Below are 21165 nucleotides of genomic sequence, written 5' to 3' on the forward strand. Positions count from 1 at the left end.
AAAAGGTGTTTCCATTGCACTTTTGCGATACGCTTTTATATCGATATATCTGAACAACCACCTCACGAGAGCGCAAAAATCTTTTAGCAATATTTGAAAGGTAGGCCTTTCCGTTACCAGTTTTTTATTGCGATATATAGGTTTTGCGCATTTCTAGAGGTAATGGAAACACAGCAATTGTCTTATTTCGCCCTGCAACATTCCCATGTTACACATAGGTATGTTGTTACTTGGAATTTTCTCATTTCGAGATGTAGTAATATTCTTCAGTCAAAGCAGAGCGTAGCCTATTTCTTCCACCTCTGTCCCTTCAGTGATCAATATTGAAATGTCATTTTTGCCTTGTGTTATAGTTATAGGAAACCTAATTTATTGAATTGTGACCAGTCAAGAAGGAAAAGGTAGCCATCATGGCGTTAGCTGATCGTGTGGTTTTGAAAAGAGCCAAGCCAACAATCTGCTGATTGTCGCTGAGACATTAATGAGCCTCCTTTTTGTGCTGTGCGACCATTAGCGTCAACTTTTTAGCTGATTCTAGCATGTTGGAGTATCAGTCGATCAGAGAGATCACTGTGATCTGAGATCACCTCAAATTAATGCAACTGTAGTCCAGCGTATCGTCACGATGTAGCTCTTCCTAGCCTCCTAGCCTAACGACGAATACACGCTACCGCCACCTGCTGGTACAAAGACTCATTTCCTTTCATACAGATACAGAATGTATGTGCCAGCTGGCTGTAGTGTTTGCTTTTGTTCTTTGATGTTGGTTTCATGTGTCTGGCCTTTAAGGGCAAACGCTGCCAAGAAAGCAGATCACAGAGATGGTGATTTAGAAGAGCAAACCATTGAATAAGCCAGAAGTGGTTTAGCTAGCAAGGCTTCAGAGCTTCAATGCTGACATAATAAACTCGAGAGCAGATTAGCCCACAAAGTAGCCCTCTGTGGATCGTTGCATTTCTAGCCCTGCTGAGTGACCTCTTACTGACTCATGTCATGAGATTTTGCAAGAAAACCTTGAAATGCTTACAGTCTTAAGTAAAGGATGCTTAAGGAGATCGCTCGTTATCTCTCCAAAGATAATTTATGTTTTATCAGTTTGGCCTATTTGACAGTGACCGCCGCATAAACACCATGCACACTGTTATCTAATAGTTTTTAATAGAACTACTCACAGAATCAGAAGTATCTGATTCAAAGACGGCTTCTTTTTCCATTAAGATAACCATGAATATTAGTCAGTAGAGAAAATTAGGTAACCATTATATCTAGCCAGCCTTGAGAGATACATCCTCATCTTGTTGCTCAGTTCCTTAGTGAGATTGTTCTCTCTCAGCTACCATGACCGTAATCTTGCAGACAGACAAAAAAACCCCACTGAGGAAACCAGAGAGAAGAGGAAGCGCCTATTTCAACCACTCCTGCATTTATCACAAGCCTATTAAGTTCGTTTTTGGCATCGTAACGATTTCTCTGTGAAATGTATTTTCATCACTTCGTTGCACCAAGAGGCTGCGCAGAAAGAAATTTCTGCTCGAAGCAGAGGAAACACACACACACACACACACACACACACACACACCGAGTAGCCAGGCGTCGTTCACAAAGACGGCTATTGTCTGAATGGAGAAGGCAGTGGCAGTGACACTAACCAATGAGTGTCGGCCCACTTAAGAATGCTATAGAATCAACCAATGACGATCAGATGGTGGAGGGGGACTAGTATGTGGTCAGGGTGCAGTTGAGCTTAGCACAAAACTAAGTGACTAACCGAAAAGCCGAACTGAAAGCAAAAAGATAATTGTTGACTAGTTTTAAAAATAGACTGCTTTTCACTGTTTTCGTCAATTAAAATATGAGAACACTCAGTTATTATTTCCACCGCTGTGACTTGAGTCTGCATTGCTACTGGATATTTATTGTCTCAAATGACAATGATTGGGACTCAACCGTGGCTTAATAGCTATTTTCAAATCATGGTGAGAGATCCAATTGTATCGAGAAAGCCCTAAATGCAGTGTGGGTGGATATGCTATGCTGTGATGCCGTGCAGACTTCTCCGCAGCGGTTCCCCCAGAGATTCAGGCCCTCTATTTATCTAGCCCCCCGCTCCCTTATGAGCCACGCAGATAGTTTAGATCCAGAGATGAAGTGGAGTCGAGGTACAGCGGCATAGGTCCGGGTTTGTTTTTTTTCGTTGAGCAACATGCTGCTGACTTTAGTGGCAGCTGAGTTGTGTAGGAAGGAGCTGCAGTGTATTTAGTGTTTTTACGTACTGACAGTGGGGGGGGGGGAAGAAAGGCTTCATTGTTGTTCACAGTGGAAGAGAGTCAGGATGAAAGCAAGTCTACAGTGAGCGAGACCTAATTATTAACACCGAACACCCATATTCAGTCAGAATCAACATTAACACACTCAGCACTTCCTCCTTGTTTGCTCCACTTACTTCCTCTTCTGGCTTCACACGGCACAGCAGAGGCATTTTCTTCCCTCAAAAAGTTGACAAAGCCTCACACAGAAATATGTTCTAATCTTTATTTATTTATTTTTTCATATTTTTTTTTTCAAACTTTCCACCGAAGCATAGAAATACGAGTGCCTAGAAGAGTAGCGGGTCGCAATCTGAACCAGATCACCCTTTAAAATTGTTCATTTTTGCTCATCAGGAAGTAGATCTAAGCAGCTATGTGGCAGCTCAGCAGCAGTAAACTTCAACTTCTGCATTAACTGAAGCAACTAGTGGGTGTGATGTGTAAATTAGGTTTGGTCTCTCCTTGCTTTCACTGTGCTTCTTCTCAGCCAACGCGGCTGTTTTGACTGAGCCGGTGTATTATTTTTGCACAGAGTCAGATGGGAAACCTGTGTTAAACATTACACATCGCACAGTCAGAGCAGAAAGGTTGATCGGTGTGTCCTCAAAAACGGCTCCCAACCCTCCCATGGGTCTCACCGGACACTGCTCTGACCTTTCTGTTTGATCGTCTTCCTGGGCTAAGCTGCCATTGCATCCTGACTACTGTTGATACGTCCAGCTGGTTACAGGAAGTGGTGAGCTTATAGACTACAGGGTGATGCAGCTGCTCTGTGAGACCGCGCACACTGCAGAAACTGATAGACCCGAAGGCCTGAACGGCGTAAATATTCTTTTTAGTGTCAGAGTTTATTATACTCTAATTTGTCTCGTATCTTATCTTGGCTCTCCTAATCTGTAGCTAGTGAGGCATTATGGCTGTTGGCGCCATTTTAAAGCTCTGTAAGCACTCCACAGTAGCGGCGTCAACATTTTCACATCCTGATTTTTTTTTTCTTACTATAGGCAGTGTATGCTTAAAGACATAAACCGGCTTAAATGCATTTAAATAACAAAAAAAATTTAAAAAAAAATATTTTCATGTTAATCTTCAGTGTCTCTCTAACCATGCAATATTGCTGTCATGATGTCATGACTTTTTATTTCTCATATGAACTAGTGTTTTATATACTGATTTTAAATAATAAAAAATAAGAAACAAGCAGATTTCATATTTGCTAATATATGTAATTATGGCATAATTAATGCTATAAAAACACTTACTCGCTTATCCATTAAAAGAAGAATTACTGAGGAACAAATGTTCACAGTTATACTCATGTTTTGCATGTGTATCACAGTAAAATAAATCCTCACTTTCTGGAAACTAGTACAGAAAATGTCACAACTATAAAAGTCATTTTAAAGGCCAAACAAATGATTGATTCATCGCTCACTAGTTGACAGATTAATCAGTAATGAAACACTTGTCAGTCGGTTGCAGTCCCACATGCACAGTTCACATTTTAATTTTCACACCCTTTTGCCTTTCACCTCATTACTCCCACTCTTTCTTTACTTACTTCCCTACCTTCCTTTACTGACAGCATGTTTCTCCAGTTCTTTGCACAATAGAGAAATGCATTCCACACATGCTTCACCGATATTACTACAATAGTCAGTAGGAACAACTTCCTTAAGCTTTTACTCATTCAGCCGGATTATTGTACAGCCTTTTATTCTATCCTGTCATTGTAAAACATATATCCTAATGGTAAGCGCCTCAGTAACGCACTCTTTAAAACACGCAACGTGAATCCAAGCCCGTATAACTGCGTACATCTTCAGCTGAAGTGTAGCAGCGGCGTGCACGCTTTGCATGAAGCGGAGGTCGGGTCGGGTTGGGGGCAGGTGCTTGACACTATTGTGTCTAACGATGCTACACCGTCGCGTTGTCTGTGCATGTGTGTGTGTTTTGGACATAACTCCGTTTCTAAGGTCGGTTTAGACGTCGGATATAAACATATCGCGGCGTGAACTTTATTCTGCCGCTGTTTACAGTAAAGTTATTCTGCTCAGTGGCTGATGAAGTTCAAACCTTTGTGGACAAAGAAAATCATGTCATTCTACGGTACAATACCTCTGGTATTTGCAAATGTCATTTTCACTTATTCCTGTTTTGGTTCACCAAGATAGCCCCGGTCTAAATGTGAGTCCCATATGACTTCCTATTTTCTGTCAAAGTGCCTGACATGCATGTGAAACAAAGGTCTGTCTCTGAGAGCGCGGCCTTTAACTTTGACTATCTCGAAGGCCATCTTATCACTCTGCTGTAGCTATAATGAAGTAGGAGATGTTTGGGTTTGGAGGATTGGTTGGAGTCATGAGGAAATGCGACGGTGATGCATTACAGTGATGTCAGATCAAGATGATTACAGGAGAAAGTTTGCATGTATATCATCCATTCCTATTTTATCAGTAGCTGCTGGGATAGCTTCGGTTTTATGATTTAGCTAGCTAAGCTCATGGTGGCGTTACTCCTCAGTCATTGTGGGTTTGTTTCAGTGTGACGGGTCTCCATGTATTTCGGTGTGAAATGTGCTACGCTGTATTGTTAAGGTTTTGAGAAAGCTGTGAACAGGGGAAATACTCCCTGCGGTATGAAACATTTGGGAAAAAAAAAAAGGTTCTTTGTTAATAGGTCACGTATCATTGTCTGGTTGTACACCTCACTGGAAAGGAAATGAGTAACAATCACAACCTTTTATCCCCAACTGTGCTTAACTTTACAGAAGACTCAGAAATCTCCAAAAGTAGCTCAGGTTGACTTTGTTCACACTCATTCCTCGCACTCACACTCAGCTACAGTGTCTCATGCTGAAGGTTATGTACTGTACTGTCTGTTGCTGAAGGAAGTCCGGATTTTAGCGCCATTGCTTCGCCCTGCTACTTTCACTCTTTTATGAATCGGTCTTAATGTGCTGCCTTTTTGGATCATCGCTTTGTGCAAACCAAGACGAATTAAGAAAAAGCCCGTCTGCTGCAGCAGGGAGTCTTGGCAGCTAGCTGGTTGGTTGTGATGGAGCTTGGAGTAAAGCGAGGGAAGCTTTTAGTGGTTAGCCTAACAGCCAAAATGCTATCGGTGCTGGGAATGGAAAACACGCTTCACACTTCAGAGGCTGCGGGTGTTTCAGCTTCAATTACATTTTCCTACACTTGTAGCACGAGGCTCAATGTGCAGATACACACGCAAATAGCAAAGCATCATGGTTATTTCTGTGGCAGCGGTATCGGTGAGCAGACTAGTCCGCGCGCTGTTGGGTTATGGCGATTGGCATGACGCAACCCAGATCTTCTACAACAAATACTTGGTGTTTCTGCACACATGGATAAATGAGCTCAGATATGGCTATTCATGTGTATTCAGAGGATTAAGCCAAAAACAACCACTTTTTTTCCTCCCAATCTTTTATTTTTCCTCTTCAGTAATCTGAGTTTAAGGCTGTGCCATTCACCACTTAGATGAAGATAATACACTTTTAAAGAAGTTGGACTTTTTGATTCTGAAACACTCAGTGTCTTCAGATCGTTGCTTAAGTGTAGAATTGTGTTGGCATGTGTCTAAAAGGAGACCTGGAACGAAGTTCCACTTATAAAGTGATGACTATTTAAGTTTAAAACACGTCATCTGCTGTGTTTCAGAGTACAACAACTACATTTATTTTTAAAGTGTATATATTTGTTAAATCGTGTCTAAAATAATATGAATCTGTGTCTTAACAAGATTATTATCAGTGTGATCTGACACAGAAAAGGTCATGAACCCGGGAGTCTTGCATCAAGCAGGATTGTGTCAATGTGTCCGTTCTGAATATGTGTTATTTTAATTTTTTTTTAAGATTTCTTAAAATGACGACAAACCTTGGAAATTCATTTGCTTTGTGTTGAAATACTGCGTTTTCTGCAGTTCACTTCCATACCATTATTGCGTCATATCATTAGCCTAATAGTTAACACTATAACATCGTAATTTCTGTTACAACTGTTACAATATCAATAAAAATACCAATTTGCTTGCTAAAAATTCGAGTTTTTTCTTGTTTTACGAAAAAGTTCAAATGTGACCTAGGCGGTTACACTATTAGGCTGCCGATATGCCATATTTCTGCTTGCTGGAATAACCGTGCAGCTGTCATCAGAGCCCGTGATCCTGTTCAGCTTGGGTGCTTGGGTATGACTGGAGCGGTACAGTAGAACGTGACACTTGCAGTGGTGCAACGTGCTGGAAGTCCTAGGGTGTTACCTGTATTGGCACGTATTGACTGTGTCAGTGCATTGTGATTGTTTTGTCTCGTCTCTGCAATATTAAATACTACAGTAACAAAAAAAAAAGCAGTGACTAATTTCTAAATGTTTTTGAAGATGGCACAGTGACAGTCTCAGGGTGCATGGCGTGGTATGATTATGACACATTGCTATGAATGCTTCCTCAAAGGGGTTTTGTAATTATTAGTTCGATTCATTCATCTTACAAAATATTGTGATTGTAGCTTTGTTTTCAGGCTCGGTTTAGGTCTGATGTGCATTTCCCTTTCGGAAGAGATGCAGCTGCGCGGTAATATTACAGCTACTCGCGACTCTGACGGTCCAGACAGGCTCTCATTCAGTAAGGTTGACCCTTGCTGGCTGTGCTGCGGTGTGTTAGCGCAGTGCAGTGCTGGCTGGCTAGCTGTGCTACTTTATCACGGCCAGCAGGAAACAGGAAGGGAGCAGCCAGCTGCAGGGTCAGAGGTCACTCTATAGCATGAGGGGGATGGAGGACAAAAACCTAGTGTTCAGAGAAAAAAAAAAAGGTTTGGCCTCTTGCTGTGGTCTTTATAAAAACTAAATAAATACGTTTTTTTAAAAAAAAGTCACTGTCTGATGATGGATGACAGTCCAGAGTAGGTCAGCAAATAACTAACTTTGTGCGTGTAGACGACTGTCTCTGCATTGTCACTACTGGCACAGCAGCTTAAACAGTGGTAACAGTTGTAGGGGTGGGCTACTGAAGTGTTGGCTGCTGCCCAGTGTACACACTCTACAGAGACGCCATTGTAGGATGGAGAAGGACAAGGACAGAGAGGGGCCGAGTGATGCTGAAACGGATATCTGCTTGTCCTGTCGTACGAGTTTAAACTCAAACCCGAGTCTCAAGTAGTTGTTCAAAATAATACTCTGCCTTTTTTTTATGTAGAACTCAACCATACGGACAAAAAGACAAAGCATAGTGTCGTTCATGTGACACACTGTACTTGATACTAGTCTGACTAGTGTTTGCTTTCACATTCATTCGCTCTGTCCCTGAGTCAGCCATACGATATGGATGTATGCTGTTACGACATATGCCGTTGATACAGGATTCATTAGAAAACTAATATTAACTGGTATTAGAAAAGAAAATATTAGAATAGACTAAATAAGTGGATGTTTGGCCGGCTGTGTTAACTAAAACGCTTCGTAACGTCTCTTTGACAGTTCACACATTCTGAACAAACTAGTGTAGAGTCGCATGTTTGGGGACTTTTTGACTAAACAATTATATAATGGCGCTTCGTGTGAAGCTTCCTGTGCTACTGCAGGTATTGTAACTTGACTGTCTGTTGGCTAAACGTATCTTCCTGCATGCTTACCGCACGTTTCCCTCCCTCTTTCACTTATGCACAACCTCAAGTCAAAGCGTGATTAAACCATATTTTTTAATCTAATGGAAAAAATAATAATTTTGGACTCAAAATGAGAGCTGTGGCACTGTTATGATACGCTGCCAACACTGCTAAGTTGTTGGTTTTTCTTGTCTAGGAGGCCAAAACCAAATGTGCAGCAGCTGATTCATTGAAAGACTTTCCCAGCTTTATACATGTATAATACATGTGAAGTCCAACATCAAGCGTTCAGCAGCATTGACCTCTTCAGATTACACATTACATTTCAGAGCAGGGCTGTCACAATATCGGTTTTTCACTTCGTTATCACGATAATGAAGTGAAAAATAAGGGCAAAATCAAAGAAATACATGTTTAACTTTATTTATGTCATACATTTTCTGTCTTTTAGGGGATGACTCACACTCAAAATAACAGCAGAACAGAAGAGAACAGGGACAGAAATAAAACACACACTGTGTTCAAGTGGCACTGGATCATTTACACCAGGGGAGGGCCAAAATTCTTCCCATGAGGGGCCAAAATTGAATCCGGGGAAGAGACATGTGCCAAAAAATGAACATTCATGAACATCATTTATGTTCAAAGAAATTACTGAACGTCTGTCTAGCTTCTTTAAGAACAATAATCGAAGCACTCTGAAATATATGAAGACAGACATGGATCATTACTATTAGACATATAGACATTTAGGGCGATAGGCCAGACTTTGGTGCAAATAAAATGGGACAAAACATGAAATTAAATCAGTACTGTGCTTTCTAGTGCAATAAACAAAGTAACATAAGACAAAACATGCCCTCATTTATCATATAGACTTTAATAATATAGTATACACTGCAATGGACTCAGCCTTGGTAAAAAGATAATCGTTTTCCCAACTTTTTTTGAATTTCCATTTGTCTGTGTGCCACTGCCTAACGCGCTCCATCTGCATCCTCCCGCTCGCTGCTGGTCTTCTTCACCTCACAGGATTCGAGCTGTCAGCAGTAATCAGTGAGCAGTGATCGTGGGAAAAAAATTATACAGCGGGTCCAAAATTTACATGATATTATCATATGTGTGTTTTTAAACACGATATTGAAATTTAATTTTTTAAATACCACAATTATCGTTAATACCGGTGCACCGTGACCGTCCTATTTCAGAGCCCATGCAAATTGTGAGCCCAAGTGAGAACTTTCAGACATATGAATAGCACTTACTGATGAATTAGAAATGAAATGAAATGGTGGGTTTGAAGACATTCATTTATATGCTTGAAGTATTAAGTAGCCTCCATGAATGTTTGAAGTTCAGAAATGAGGAGAGTGGATTAGCAGATTCATGAGACGGCACGCTAACCTAGATGTGGAAATGAAAGCTGTGAGCGAGGAGAGATTAATTCCACACACACTCGAAAAAGAGAGAGAAACCTGTCTTCGTGTGACTGCGGATGAAAGCAGAGCAGGAGGGGGGTTGTTGTAACTTAGATAAAAGCGCAGAGTAGAGGGAGGCTGATAAGGGGATGGATGAGACAGCAGCTTTAAGGCTCGGTAGGCCGGCGAGGCCAGGAAGCGGTAGAAACGGAGGACGACCTCCTGCTGTGATGATAGCTGCTGAAGAAAACGCACAGAAACCCACAGTGTCGCAGGCGGCCGCCTTTCATGTGACGACATCAGACGGGGGAGGATGTTCTTAACTGTACCTCCATGAGCTCTTCAGGGAAGCACTGGGAGCAATTGAAGCTCTCACTTGCCACTTCGCATTACTGACGACTTCAGTCCGTCCATCGTCATGTTTTTGCCGTAGATTTCAAACGTGCTGAGCTGAGCGGTTCAAAAACGAGGCTTAAATGCGTTGATGCTCTTTGCAAGCGTTGCATTTTTCTCAGCTAGGTTCCTGTCTGGAGTAAAAATGTCCTCCTATCAAGCGCTGGTCTATTTTGGCCGGGTCTGGGCATACACTAATCTTATTCATCCTTCGTAAGTCACTGTCCTCCTTCCTCATTCACTCTTTCACTCCACCCCTCTCTCCGCTCATAGGGTGTGTACTGTAGTGTGGGGCAGCTGCAGCGTAGCCGCGCTTTCATTACCGTCCCTCTCGTGCATGTCAATTCACCCTGCCCGACATCCAAGCACAATCTCCCTCTGTGCTGCCTCGTAAATCCTGGCTTTCTCGGCGTAACACTTCTAATGCTGCGATGCCGTGCGGGGGTATAGTGATGACATTGTGCGGCTTCATTCCCTCATTTCCTAGTCTCCCTTTTTTCCCCCTTTACCCTCCTCCCTCCAACTTTCGTCTTCCTCAGTGATACTCGTCTCATCTTCCTTGTTGTGTCATCCTTCTGTTTTCCTTTCCTGCTACTCTCTTCCTTTCCTAGTCTCTGCTCCTCAGGCACTGAGCCATGAGTGTGTGCGTGTTTGTGTGTCTGTAAGTACCGTCGCGTTTTCTCCCTAAGCTTGTGTCTATTTCTTTGGGGCATTTCTGTCGAGGCAGCTGAGGACAATTCTCAAACAAGCAAACGGGAACTCGGCCTCAAGTCAAATGTCTGCGTTTCCTGTTCCCGTTCTTCCACATTGAATCAATCTTAGAGAATTTTTTTAGTAACAATAACCTGTATTTGTCTTAGAAATAAAGTACATAAAACACAAAATCAAATATATTTTTTAAAAGACGAGGCCAAGCATTCATTTTGCCTCATTATATGTGTCATAACTAAACTGAACAGGCCTGGTAGAACAACAATCAAACCCAGGCTCATTGTTCTTGTAAGTAACTGATACTGTTTTGTATAAAGCGGAAATCAAACTTGCGTCAACTGATCGATTATAGAGGTTTGCTATGTAATTTTCGTCAGCTCAACACCGCTAAAATAAACTTATGCTGGCGGAGGAGATGCTAGGCAGCTTCAATGTCTTCCCGGAGCTGGAATTAAAGTGATGCATCTGTGAGAACTTTCATCCATCCACACAGTTTGTTGGTGGATGTGTTCTTCATCTCCTCTGACTGGAAGAGATGGAGAAAACAAGCTGACAAACTAATAAGAGAAAAATGAATAGTGGTCAGAAAGCACTCGCAAAAAAGAGAGACAGATAAGGGTTTCACATTTAACTGGAGTCATCGTTTCTTTTTGCTGACGTGTTCCTTGTGCAAGTTTATTCTTGATACAAGAGGAAAACGTTTCTGTATTTATTGACAAATGAGTTGTTTTCTGACTTGTGAGCCAAATGGTCTTGGTGTAACCTCTGGCCTAAGTATCTGCATTTCTATGACATTACAAAAAATTTGCATGAAGGCAGATGGTTGATTTATAAAGTAATTGTCACCCACAAAATCGCATCACTGCATTTTTTTGCATTAACACAGATGGCTGAGCCACGGAGGTTATTATTTATAGTTAACTAAGGAAACTGCATGTTGGCTATGCATTTGAATACTTACATGCTATTTCTGCACTCCTGTTTCCTGGTTTTTAATCTGTAAGAGAAAATGTATGTTTTTTTTTTTCTTTTCATGTAAACTTCCAGTAGCTCTTCATGTTGCACCTTTTCTACTCACTTAAGACACTGACTACTAATTGACCGCTGTGAACAACTTTTCTGTTACTTGTTAAAAATAAAAATACATTCGACTGACATTTACAGTGATCCGTATTCTAAAGAAACGCTCTTTATTCTTTACTATTCACAAATGCTGTTGATGGCTATTGACAAATTTCTCTCTTGATTGAGCTGAATGGGCTGATTATCTTTTAACAACAAAGCAATGATAAAGATGTGAAATCTTACAGTCTCTCCTCTGTTCTTTACAGACGAAATCTCACCAAGCTGTCGTTGATCTTCAGCCACATGCTGGCTGAGCTGAAGGCCATATTCCCCAACGGTCTGTTTCAAGGTGACAATTTCCGTATCACCAAAGCAGATGCTGCAGAGTTCTGGAGACGTGCTTTCGGGGACAAGTAAGTTCAATTGTTCCAAGTATTCACTTTTACACATGGATGCTATTTTACCCTTGGGTCGACCAAGGCTTAATTATGGGGTGTTCCTAAGCTAATGTGTTGAATTAACGTCTTAAATAAAAAGCAAATCGGTAACAAACGCTGTGTGTGATATCTGAAGGAAATGGTTTGTGTTTCATACAAGCCACATGTCAGCTTATAGACTGGTTGTCAGACTAGTACGTGTCTCTGATGTGAAATCAAATGTACATTCATTAATCCCTTGGAGGTAAAATTCACAAACGTGTCGAGAGAGAAAATTACCACCAATTACATCAAAAGGTGTAAAAGGTACAGTTATAGTGATACAACACGATATGTTCAGCAATCAGCAGCAAATATTCATCTGCCCGAGGTATATTTATACATGTATCCTTATATGTACACATGCAGTATCTGTGGCATTTGTATGCAAAAAAAAAAAAAAAAAAAAGCAGAATTTGTGTAAATGTGGGAACCCATACTTTGTATGTTGACACACAGTTGGGTTAATCAGTTTCCGTGTTCAAACAGCTACGTCTGATACTAAGTGAACACAGTCATGTGAGATTAGACGTGTACTTTACAGGTTAATAAAACTTTAATTTGCCAGTAATGAGATAAATATGTGACTTGTGTATCTTGCATCAGCAGCAGGATCTTGTCAACAACAGGGTCAGCTTTTGGGAGAGCAAAGTTCAGCATTTAGCAAATGTTGGCCTGGGTGCGTTGAATTCGCCTGTTTGCATATGTCGTAGCAAAAGATCTGATCTGGTTCGTGTGACTTTCAAAGCTGTATTTTGCAGTACTGAAATAGCTTGGACACTCAAGCATTTCCTTTTTCTCACATGTGTGTTTTTACAACCTCTACCTCTTCTCTGGAAATGTGTCTCATATCTTTATTTAGAAGTGCTCATGATGTACTCAAGCAGTATGTAACAGGTCGTGAAAACCCAAGTTAAACTTACAACTTACTATACCCACATACCCAGATATGCAGATCCATATCTACCATACATCTATAAGTGATGTTGCGTGTCAGTCTTTTCAAGGGGATGACGCCAGCTGCTTGGTTTTGTTTCATGTGTTACAGAACCATCGTGCCTTGGAAGGTTTTCCGTCAGTCTCTCCACGAGTTTCACCCTATCAGCTCCGGCCTGGAGGCCATGGCCCTCAAGTCAACCATCGACCTTACATGCAATGACTACATCTCTGTCTTTGAGTTTGACATTTTCACCAGGCTGTTCCAGGTAGATATCTCACAAACAAACACACACATACATTCTGCAGCTTTCATCTTTGTGTTATCATTTAATTTTGGTTTAATAAAGGGAGAAATGTGTAAAGGACGAGAGTCACGGAGAAAAGGGTGATGGGGAGTAAACATAGCGCCCTGTTAGCCTCGGTGTAGGAAACAAATTTCATTTGATCAGCACATAATGAATTTAAAAATAATCAGCCCCGTCTTTTTTCGGCTAACTCTATCAACTTGTTAAGGATAACCTCTTGACTTCCTTCACTCTGCCCATTGAGTACAGGTAGACTTGCATTCAACAGATTCGATTTTATTGATTATGTGTTGGTTGCTGCATCATGTGGCTCAGACAGGTTAAGATCCTTCCTGTGGACAGACACTGTATGAACACTGCAAGTCTTTCTAATTCCTGTCTTCTGGACACTCAATAAATGGCGTGTTAAAATGTGAAGTTTAAACCTGATGGGATAATTTCTTAGAAATGTGTCTGATCTAAGTATGCAGTTTGTGGCTGTAGTGCATAGGTACTTTTTTTTAGTTTTCTGTAAATACCCCAACTTCATTCTGTAATTGATGGATTATACAAATAGGACACTTCATATGTGCTGGTAACTGTACCATTTATTCGCCCATCGTGCATAACATTATGACCACCGTCCTAATCTTAGGCAGGTCTCCCCTGTGAGAGAACGGACATGGGCCTTCTGTGGTGTCTGACAACAGGATGTTGTCAGTGGGGGACTTCGGGTCCTGTGAGATGAGGAGAGGGTCAAGATAGTCAATGGTTTTCACCTCATGTGTCAGTGGTTTTAATGTTGTGGCTGATGTATTTAGCAGTTGTATACCCAAGGCTGCTGGAAACAACCAGTTTGTTTTATTTTAGTATATGTTTATGGTTAAGGTGCTGCACGACACACTGTAAACTCTTCTTCAACAGTTTAGTACGAAACTGCTGTAGAAGTGCGTAAAGCCTTATTCAAAGACGTAATCTATATTATTTAATGCAGGCATTTTGAAATTAACCAGCGGTTAAGTGATAACCATTGATGACACAAGTAAAACTAATTCTGTTTTCTTGCGCCAGCTTTTACATGCAGCAGCGTATGTTGTTTATTCCCTGAGTGACATTATCCCCGGCTACTTGAGAGCATGGCACAGGCGGCCGTAATAAAACCTAAACAGATTACAGACATTTCCTATGACACTCCCTCACACAGAAAAAGTCCTCCTCTAAATGTCCTCAAACTCAGAAGAGGAAGTGAGCCTGTGGCCATTTTAAGCTCTGTCCTTGATCTGCAGTACACTCAGGGTGACATACTGCTTTTCAAATGTCTCACTTCATGCAATATCAGGCTGAATGAGTGTGGTGTTTGTAAATTAGAATATATGCAAAAGAGAAATGATATGCAATACATCTAACTGAAGCCAATAGGAGGAGGCAGCTTTGAATTGTCACTTCCTGCCTGCAAGAAATATAAGTAACTGGCATTAGACATTAATTTACAAATGTAATGAAGCCAGAATGGAACAGGAGACGTTGCCATTTACATGTGAGCAGCTCATCATCTTAGCAGCTCATTTTCACTGATGTATGTGTTATTTCTACTTCCTTTCACACACCAGATACACTGGTGATAGCAATTGCGGAACCACCTACTCACTACCGCACTCAGTCAGCGTGATAGGAGTAGTATAAATTACTTTATATTGTTTGCTACAGTCTTTAGGTGAAAGAGGAATGCCTAAAATGTTGACCAGTGCTAGAAGCAGTCCATTTAACCTCCTTTATTCTGTGGCTCCAGATGGTACCAGATGGAGTTGTTTGCTATTTTGAGTAAAACAAATGATACTTAGATCATAGTAAATCCCACTGAGCAGTTTGAACGTCATCCATGATGCAGTATATTTCTCCATTTCTCTGCTCATACTCTTTTAGCCACGTCCGTTCACTCGCACAGCAGATGACTCACTCCCTCGCTCTCTTTCTCTTGTGTGTGCGTGTTTGTGTGTGCGTGTGTGTGTAGCCTTGGTCGTCCCTGCTGAGGAACTGGAACAGCTTGGCAGTTACTCATCCGGGGTACATGGCCTTCCTCACCTACGATGAGGTGAAAGCTCGGCTGCAGAAATTCATTCACAAGCCCGGCAGGTGAGACACGACGGTGCAGAACATCACGAAGACATGTTATACAATTTAAATTACTTTTGTCTCTGTGCGGAAGATGTGCTGTCATTTTGTTGATTTGAGTGCTCCATGTTTAAATGGGCCCTGACTTCCCACTGACTCAAAATAAATGTTAGTCACATTTTCATTTCAATTATTGGAGCTTATACGTGTCACAAAATCATGCTGATGTTTTCATAGGCAACCGCGTTGTGGTGTTGGTGGGTTTACTGTTAAAAACAGATCTATTTTTGTCAGTGCTCAAGATGGTAGATATTTATGTTAATTGCCAAGGATAGTCTTTACATGACTACACTGACGGAGAGGGCACAGCTTCAATCCCGGTGCCAGATTCGCATACCGTTTATTCTATAGTGTGTGTGGGGGCTTGTGTGTGAAGGACCCAGGGCAGCGTGGCACTGGTACCTTGCATCAATGGCCTGATTGTACACTGAGAGCTGATGTCACTCTTCGGGCCTGGCCTGTGTAGGGCCACGTTGACATCTGAGCAGTTACTGGTCAATGTGAGTGCAGCATTTTGACACTATAAATTACAGCTTGCTGTCAGGGGAATTTTGTTGGGGCTACGGGTACAGCAGTTGTTCCACTACAAGGGTAAACATGAGGCCATCACCAAGACGGCTTTATTACTCAGTCATTTTGATGACTGATTAATGTGGTGTTCCTTTTTTTTTTTATGTCCTCCATCAGTCACATACCAGTGGTCTCAAGTTTGCCCCTAATTCCGCAGTTAGAGAAGACCAACAAAGACTGGGTGTTCTGCATACTTCCCAAAGCTGATTTTTAATTTAGTAATTCACTTACACGTATGTGTCTTCTTATAAACTGGAAACCAGAGAGTAGTTGCTAGGAGAGTGGTGCTTTTCCTGTCCAAGAAACAACCAAGTACAACAAACTGCAGTACCTTTTATGACCACTTGAGGCTGGCTACAAAAAATAGTCACTTCCCGTAAAGTGCCATGTTACAACGGCTTAACTTAACACCAGGAATAAACACATTTACAGTGTAGTACTGAAGCAGTTTTGGTCTGATTTCCCCTCTTATTACAACCGCACAAGGGCAAATTTCTATATAATTCAGGCATTTAAACTATACTAAAGTCTGCATAATTTAGGGCATGGCGGCTTTGAGTCACAGGTGGATGCCTTCACACTTTGCTAGACGTCTTCCCAGGCGTCTCAGCTCGACTCATGCTCCACCCTTTGGCCCATTTTTCAATTAGACAGAAAGTGAGGCATAGTCGTGCGCATTCAAGATGGCGACAACCAGTCCCACCCACACTGAGCTTCAGGAATCCTATTTTACGTCATGGAGGTTTTGTGCCAGATTTGCTCTCTGTCTGACTCATGTTCCCTGTGTTGTTTGCCTGTTTCTAGACAATTTTCCTGATTCTGGACTTTTGCAGCAGGCATTAGGAGGGAAGGGCCTGTCCCTTCATCGTGAACACTGACGCATTGTTATCCAAACACGATTGATGTTGGCATTTAATTTCATGAACAGAGACGGTTTTGCGTGTGTTTGGTTTATTTCAGTTTGTCTGCCGACTCTCTTCCTGTACCAGATCTCGAAATGACGTTTTCTGTTCTTTGCCAAACCGCATTATTTTAGTCAGTTTCAATGATAAATGTGACAGTGCCATAACTGTAGCTGCTTTCTGTTCTGTTACTACTACATCAAACCCTCTGTGTGTACATTGTTCCCGTCTGTGCATTATGTAGTTAATGTTTTTATGCAATATGACATGTATGACGTGTTTTTCATGTCATTTGGTTTCACGTGTCGTCTTATCTTTGAACCATGTTTTCCACTGTTTGTGTGAATGGTGGTCAGAACGTCCTCTTCACTTACTGATCATTTGACACGTTTCGGCTTATTTCTCGTCTCTCCTCAGTTACATCTTCCGCCTGAGCTGCACACGACTGGGCCAGTGGGCCATTGGCTATGTGACAGCAGATGGAAATATACTCCAGACCATTCCCCATAACAAACCTCTCTTCCAGGCTCTCATAGATGGTTTCAGGGAAGGATTGTAAGTAAACTGCAATGTCATTAAGATGTGTGCTTCATCTGAACCTCTTAGTTACTGTTCTGCTTCTTTTTGACTAGTTAATGGTCTTCATTCGATGCAGTAACATATTCAGGGCTTCTCTTTTTCTGTCAGTTCTCCTTTTTTTTTTTTTTCCTCCTCTTCCTACAAAGCATTTATCACTCCGTACACTTTAAAACCCTGTTTTGCATCCCACAGTTGAATATCTCTTTGTGCTGTAAACCTATCCAGTCGTATCATTTCGCTTGTTCCCATAATTTCAGTGTAATCACAGCCAGAATAGTATTGTTGGTTTCCAAAGAGCATCTCAGTCGTTGTATTAGCCGATCCGATTGAAACTCGTCTTTTTGTGTGAAAGCCGATTCTTTGTTTAATAAACTCATGGTCGGCCTGTTCCAGCCTCTAATCAGATGCTGATTTACACCGGGGAAGCTTATAAAATATCACTCCTTTATCTAAGAAACATTTACCAAATGGTAATTACAGTGTCTGTACAATCCTCACGTACTGGACATGCATCAGCTTGAATTGAATGAATGGACCGAACAAATGTTTTCATTACCACAGCCTGTTAGGCGTAGGTGCAGTATAATCATTCTAACTTAAAATGATGGTAACTTTAAAATTCACATTCTTGTTGAAAATAACTAAGTATACTTTGAGCAAACTCCTGTGCGAACCTTCAAATTTCATGTGCCTCTGAATCCCCAGCTATTTATTCCCTGACGGCCGTACCCAAAACCCTGACTTGACAGGACTGTGTGAGCCTTCGCCTCAAGACCACATCAAAGTCACACAGGTCAGAGCCTCGTGCTTCTCATACTCTTTCCTTTGCCTTGAATATCTTACATATTCTTGTAAGGGTTTTTTTTTTTTTACCATTTTCTCTTTCCTTTTTAGTTGGATACACAAGCCAGAAACAATGTGATTAAATGTTGCATGACCAACATGAAACAGAAGGCACTTTTAAAACACATAACAGTATTGTCAATGAGGAACATACATAATTGTGCAACTTTGCAAAGGAATACCCACAATGGTGCAGTTAACCACTTACATATCTTGAGTTTTCTAAAGGTTATGAACCGACTCATTTTTGCCTAAACACAGGACTGAAACTAAAAATACGCCCCCACACGTTTTAATGAACGCTCCGGATCCCACTCGGCTCACTTCAGCATGACTTCAGGTGCTGCTGGCTCCGTATGATGTTACTGACTTGTCATGTTTCTTCCCCCTCAGGAGCAATATGAGCTGTACTGTGAGATGGGCTCCACTTTCCAGCTTTGTAAGATCTGCGCTGAGAACGACAAGGATGTGAAGATTGAGCCCTGTGGTCATCTCATGTGCACAATGTGTCTCACTGCCTGGCAGGTACGAGAGTGGGCGGCTGCAGTGGGTTTGTGTGGGCTGGTTAATTGTCGTTACTCACACCTGTTGAGAGGAGAAGTGTCCGTTGAAGTGCCCTTCTTTGTAGACAAAACAGACATATAAGAGCGCGTGACCTTCTTTCATCCCGCCGCGCTATTAAATCTGCCTTTCTGTCTGCGTTACAGGAGTCAGAAGGTCAGGGGACAGGTTGTCCCTTTTGCCGCTGTGAGATTAAGGGTACAGAGCCCATCGTCGTGGATCCCTTCGACCCCAAGGACAACAGCGGAGGCTCTTGCAGGGCGACGTTCGGGGCCGAGGGCGCGCCGTCACCCAGCTACGACGACGATGACGACGACAGACTTGAAGACCCCCACCTCATGATGAGTAAACTCGCCTGCTCAAAGGTACGATTGTGGAAAGACCTTGACTCAGTTGAAGCTTAAGTAATTTCAGTCTTTGCTCAAAGTTTCCAGTCAGGACGAGCTCCTCTGTTATTTTCCATTGATAAAACACTGAGGCGCTCAACACCCATGGGTATGGGTGCACCACATGGGCTCCTGCTGTCATCTTATCTTCTGTTTTTTCTGAGAGTCTCATGTCTGCGCAGATAAAACACAGCCCGTCTTGGCCTTTTCACTTTTTGTGAGCTTCAAGCTCACATCTCCTATCTAAAGTCTTTCATCTCCATCTTTCGTGGTGCCAGAGGAGCAGCTTCTTTGTGCCTCTTGGTATTTGGTATGTGGAGGATTCTCCCCGTCTTACATCTTTTATGTGCCTCTGAGAAACTCTGTGCATTAATCTGTTTTAGAGTAAGTGAAGACCTGAGATGATCACAAAAACTTTGATATGGTCCCTGAATGTTCTTTGGCTTTGATGACTCTGACTCTGCCTCTTTGAGCATTTCTATGCATTTACTTGCGTGTGTTTTTTCAGTGTTTTGTGTTGTAACAAAATGAGTCTTACTGAAGTTTTTGTATTATTTGATGGAGATTTATGAGATTTTCTTATTGTGGACAGATGCATTTAAACAAACTTGTGTTTAAATGTTCCTGATCAGATGTGTCTCTTTTGCTTCTAATCTAGGTGGAGCGCCCCCCTTCACCCATGTCTATGGCTCCTCAGTCCTCTCTTCCCCCAGTGCCCCCCAGACTAGACCTGTTACCACACAGACCTCCCAACCCCCCTGGTGCCTCGAGCCCTGGGGTCTCCACTAAGGTAACCAAGCAGTATTCAAATAAAAAAATAAAATCTAGTAAATTCAGTTCAGTCAAAGCGCTGACTTTCAAGAACATTCCAGCATTTCCACTCACTCCACTCATTATTGCACATATCTGCTAAAATGTGGATAAATGGAAACTGTCGCCGGGGAGCTTGAATTATCTGCCGATGATAAACATTTTCTGTCGGTGGTGTTCATCTCAGCTGTGCTTATTATTGTCTGTGATGACGAATTAGTCCATGGTGGATTGTTTCCAGAGAAGAAGACAACCGCAGTTTTCTTTGGTTTCATACCAATGTCATATGTTGTCTAAATGAGCCCCCTCCGTCTCCGTTTCTCCCCTCTAGGCAGCATCTCACCACAAAGACAAGCCTCTCCCCCCTCCACCAGCGCTGCGGGATCTCCCCCCTCCACCTCCTCCAGATCGCCCCCACACAACCGGTAGTGCCCCAGATCTAAGGCCTCAGAGGCGGCCGTTACCGTGCACTCCCGGGGATCCCCCTCGAGATAAGCTCCCTCCCACACCTCCGAACCGGCCCCTGGCTGACTGGATGTCCAGACCTGTTCCCAAGGCCCCCATCTCCTCCTCCTCGTCCTCGTCATCCTCCTCATCCACGCAAGTCTCGAGCCTGGGAGTGGACCTTCGAGCAGGTGTCCGGGAACTCTCCAACAGGCACTCCCTCCCCTTGGCACTGCCTTCAGCTCTGGACACCCGCTCAGACTCGCAGAAGAACAACAGCTCTCTCAGTCTGGACCACCAGCTGGTCAGAACAAGCACAAAACACAGCACACTAGGCCTGGGTTCACTGGGTGCACTTATTAAAGCAGGGCGATGAAATTAAAATGTATTGGGACATATATAGCCAGCATTAATGCATTTAATCAAAAGTGTACGATGAGCTTTATAGTATTAATGGAAACAAACGGGACACCCCAGAATTTTTAAACGAAGTTGGGAAACATGATACAATGTATGTGCGCAGATGTTTTTTTAACTTTGAGTAGAGCCAGGCTAACAATTCCTCCTGTTCCCAGTCTTTATGCTAAGCTAAGTTTAGCTTAGCAGTAGCTTCACACGCTGGTGCTGTTGGTTTTTCACATCAAACTCTCAACAAGACACTGATTAATGTTTCCTAAAAT

At 42.1% G+C, this 21165-nt stretch overlaps 1 protein-coding gene across 1 annotated transcript in view; it reads left to right on the plus strand.

The window, feature by feature from the left end:
• cbl (Cbl proto-oncogene, E3 ubiquitin protein ligase) overlaps nucleotides 1–21165 on the plus strand; it is a 33853-nt gene that overhangs the window by 7308 nt on the left and 5380 nt on the right. Inside the window, exons 3-11 of the mRNA XM_047593238.1 lie at nucleotides 11786–11932; nucleotides 13044–13200; nucleotides 15230–15351; nucleotides 17280–17417; nucleotides 18147–18234; nucleotides 18678–18809; nucleotides 18992–19210; nucleotides 19890–20021; nucleotides 20373–20789. Of these exons, the coding sequence (XP_047449194.1) occupies nucleotides 11786–11932; nucleotides 13044–13200; nucleotides 15230–15351; nucleotides 17280–17417; nucleotides 18147–18234; nucleotides 18678–18809; nucleotides 18992–19210; nucleotides 19890–20021; nucleotides 20373–20789 (1552 nt within the window). The remainder of the gene's footprint in view (nucleotides 1–11785; nucleotides 11933–13043; nucleotides 13201–15229; nucleotides 15352–17279; nucleotides 17418–18146; nucleotides 18235–18677; nucleotides 18810–18991; nucleotides 19211–19889; nucleotides 20022–20372; nucleotides 20790–21165) is intronic.

This window comes from Mugil cephalus, chromosome 9 (assembly GCF_022458985.1).
Source record: "Mugil cephalus isolate CIBA_MC_2020 chromosome 9, CIBA_Mcephalus_1.1, whole genome shotgun sequence".
Taxonomy (NCBI): Eukaryota; Metazoa; Chordata; class Actinopteri; order Mugiliformes; family Mugilidae; genus Mugil; species Mugil cephalus.